This window comes from Macadamia integrifolia, unplaced genomic scaffold (genome assembly GCF_013358625.1).
Source record: "Macadamia integrifolia cultivar HAES 741 unplaced genomic scaffold, SCU_Mint_v3 scaffold2512, whole genome shotgun sequence".
NCBI classification, from domain to species: domain Eukaryota; kingdom Viridiplantae; phylum Streptophyta; class Magnoliopsida; order Proteales; family Proteaceae; genus Macadamia; species Macadamia integrifolia.
The window spans coordinates 49,040-52,282 of NW_024868763.1; the positions used below are offsets into that span (position 1 = coordinate 49,040).

Here is a 3,243-nt window from a genome sequence, read left to right on the forward strand (position 1 = left end):
TGAAAAATGAATAATCCAATAAGCACTGGGAAATATAAATGTAAACATAAAAGTAAAGATGAAAGGAAATTAACCCTCATGTACCATGCCTTACACTGCCTGGATTATGCTAGTGTTTTTCTGGCTCAAATCTGACTCACTAACCGGTGGTTTTGCATGGAAGGCCGACTGCCTTGATGGGGCTCCTAGCAATTTCTGGGACAGTGGAGAAGGTTCTAAATGTCCCTTAGCAGCCTCTCCTAGGCTTAGCTTAGACAAGCCCACCAGTTGGTCAACATTGACAGGCTCCTTGGAATGAATAGGACTTGGCTTTAGGACCTGATGTTGAGAAGTCTCAACTTGGTTCTCTTCTTCTGCTGGGGCTGCACTTGGTGGCCAGAATGGAAAAGCGACTGGTAAATATGGTGGGAAGAACCCAGGAATCATCGGAGGGAAATTGCTTGGCATTACAGTTTCTTCAACTTCTCTGTGGGTTTCATTGGAAGTCCCCTCCATTGGTTCACATTCATGGTTGAGGGAGAGGTCGAAAGGCAGTTCAGGGTTTACACACTCAGTTTCACCGGCTTGAGAAGTTGGCTGCAGCAAGTGCTCTTCTGTCACAATTGTTGTCTCCACAGACTGAAAATTAAGATAAAAAATTAATAACAAAGTAAAGATTGATAATGAGGCATTTCTGATACATGCTAACTTAATCAGGTCGTCAAATACTACATGGAGATGACTGATGACGTCAGCACAATCATTATAGGTTGGGGATACTGGTTGATTTAGGAACTGGGATAGATTTCAAGTGTTATTTCAGTCTATTTGGTTGGAGATTCGGTGCTGCTGGTATCTACCAAAGTAAAAATGTGAAGATAAAGCACATAAAAATAGAGTGAGGTGCTAAACAAACCATATCTGGAACCATGTCGAATAGGCTGGACCGTCTCTTTCTCCGGGATGCATTAGTCTGCCGTATGAAATACTTTTGGGCGTGGCTGGCCACCTGGGTTGGGGTCCTTGACATGACAAAATTACGTGCAATCCCACGCCAATCCCCTTTCCCCAGCTTCTGGAGACCCATCAGAAATAGTCGATGTTCCTCTTCTGTCCATGGGATGCCTGATAAGAGGAAAAGAAGCCCAAACATTATCATATAAGGTTAATAACCTATCAAAGATTTCAAAGCTTCCTTGTGACAATAGCATCTTGTATGTCTTTCATTGTTATTAAGGCGGTGAGACAACCGAGGTGTTTGAGGGTCTTTCAAAGCGCCTTAGTGATAAGGCGGGCATAAGGCGTCGCCTTATTGATTAAAGCGTTCATGTGTAATTTTTTTATAAAACCATTCTATTTGACTCAAATCCTAGCTGAATCCTACTACTCATATGTTAAATAAATATTAAAGGTTCATACTTCATACCAATGCAAGATATTCACCAATGCAAGATATTCTTCCTCATCAATCACCATTCATCAATCATCATCATGATGATCATAACATATTAACATATAATATAAATATATAATTATGAAACAAAATTATAAATATAAAGAAAAACAAGACTTTAGATATACAAGTATTTATTACATATGATGCCAAAATGAGTGCCTAAGCCCTAAGGTCATCCACTATATTTCTACTCCTGTCAAAGAAGTAATTAAGAACTTAGAATTAAGACTGAATAGTATGGATTCTACGGAATTCCAAAACTAAAGCACCAGAGATGGTTGAAAGAAGGTTTTTTTACCCAAACGGGAATCTGAAAAGCTCCCTGAACTTGCATAAGAATGGAGAAATTAAGAGCTTTGAATCAATTATCAGGAAATGAGGCATAAGGAAACTAGGAAAGGATCTAAGTTCTCATTAACAGAAACCTTTTCTCCTGCTATAAAGGGAAACGATAACCATTATTGCCATAGTATTCGTCCGTTACTAATATGTAAGGGCCCAACTTTGATCAATCCCAATAATGTTCAACTGCTAGGTATGAAAAACACACAGCTGACGTAAGAGGAAAGAGAAACACAACATCACTATCACGATAAGTCAAAAGAGAAGACACTATCTATAGAATAAATTTCTGGAAAGCAGACTTGGTGGAAGAATAGGAATCAGATGTGTTTGAAGAAACTGGTTCTTCTCACAGTAACTGCGTTTTGGCCCCAAACTACACTACCATAATTGCCCCTTTGTTTGAACACACCACCCACTTTTAGGACCAAAGGTTCAGGAATGGGGGAGATTAAACTCCTCTCTCTATCCAGTCTATCACTGAAAACATAGTATAACCAGTAAATACAGAAAATTTCAAACGACTAAGGAAGTATAGGAAGGAGTTATCGAATAAACAGAAGAAAAGAATTATGGGACAAGAAGAAAGAAGGGGAATAAAGGTAAGGGTGTGGAATGACTGTACTGCGTCAGCAAGAGTCTTACGACTCTCACGGTCTCACCGTAGGTAAAAAAAAAAGACTATTAAGACTATGATGAACAGATGAAGATGAAAGAAGAAATAAGAAGAGAGAAAAAAAATTCTCACAAAGAAGATGAGAAAAATCAGAAAAATAAAAAAATAAACATCATACCTGGAGAGAGGGGAAGGAACCTTCGCCGGAGGCCGCCGGAGAAGAATTGAAGGAGGAGGGACCGCTGGAGTGCTTCACTGTCGGCTGTGGAGCGATTTGGGGTTTTAAGAGAATATCGTGTTTTTTTGGTAGAGTTTTAAGTCATTAGCTTTTGATCCAGTGTATCTCATGTGCATCAAAATTTATGCACCAGCCAATCATGAAGTTTATTTTGGAATATTCATAAATCAACTGTAAAAACAAATCTTTTTTTTAAAAACCCATAAGGTGGTCGCCTTAGCCATAAGGCGTTGCCTTACAACATAAGGCGGTTGCCTTTCGTACCCAACATAAAGCGGCTTACTGCCTTAACCTCTCTCGAGCACATTAGCGCCTTACTAGCGCCTTAATAATAATGCTCTGTTTGTCTTTATTTTCACCAACTAATTATTCTATAATAGAGGTTCATCCTGCCATAATGCTCCGCAAAAGGGAAGAAGAACATGGATTTAGTAAATTTAAGCTCAAAGAGAAAATGTGAGTGAAATGACACAAGTCACACAACACCAAGAAACTTAAAGAGTGTATGAGAATAATAACAATTCCATTATAGTAAATAAGTAACATATCTACAGGAGGCTACAATTCGGACAGCGTAGAAGGCCCTCACCATTGCGGGGTTTGGGGAATCCC

At 39.1% G+C, this 3,243-nt stretch overlaps 1 protein-coding gene across 1 annotated transcript; it reads right to left on the minus strand.

Moving 5' to 3' along the window:
- On the minus strand, positions 1-1,314 carry LOC122066648 (transcription factor MYBS3-like). Its single transcript, XM_042630477.1, has 2 exons — positions 896-1,314; positions 1-618 (listed from the first exon to the last, which is right to left on the minus strand). Exons 1-2 carry the CDS (start codon positions 1,136-1,138, stop codon positions 91-93), a joined length of 771 nt encoding a protein of 256 aa, XP_042486411.1. The 5' UTR covers positions 1,139-1,314; the 3' UTR covers positions 1-90.
- Positions 1,315-3,243: the final 1,929 nt, after the last annotated feature.

Coding starts and splice junctions, on each gene's coding strand:
- LOC122066648 (XM_042630477.1), bottom strand. CDS start 1,138: ATGATAATGTTTGGGCTTCTTTTCCTCTTATCAGGCATCCCATGGACA. Junction 619..895: donor TCGACATGGTTCCAGATATG/GTTTGTTTAGCA, acceptor CTTAATTTTCAG/TCTGTGGAGACAACAATTGT.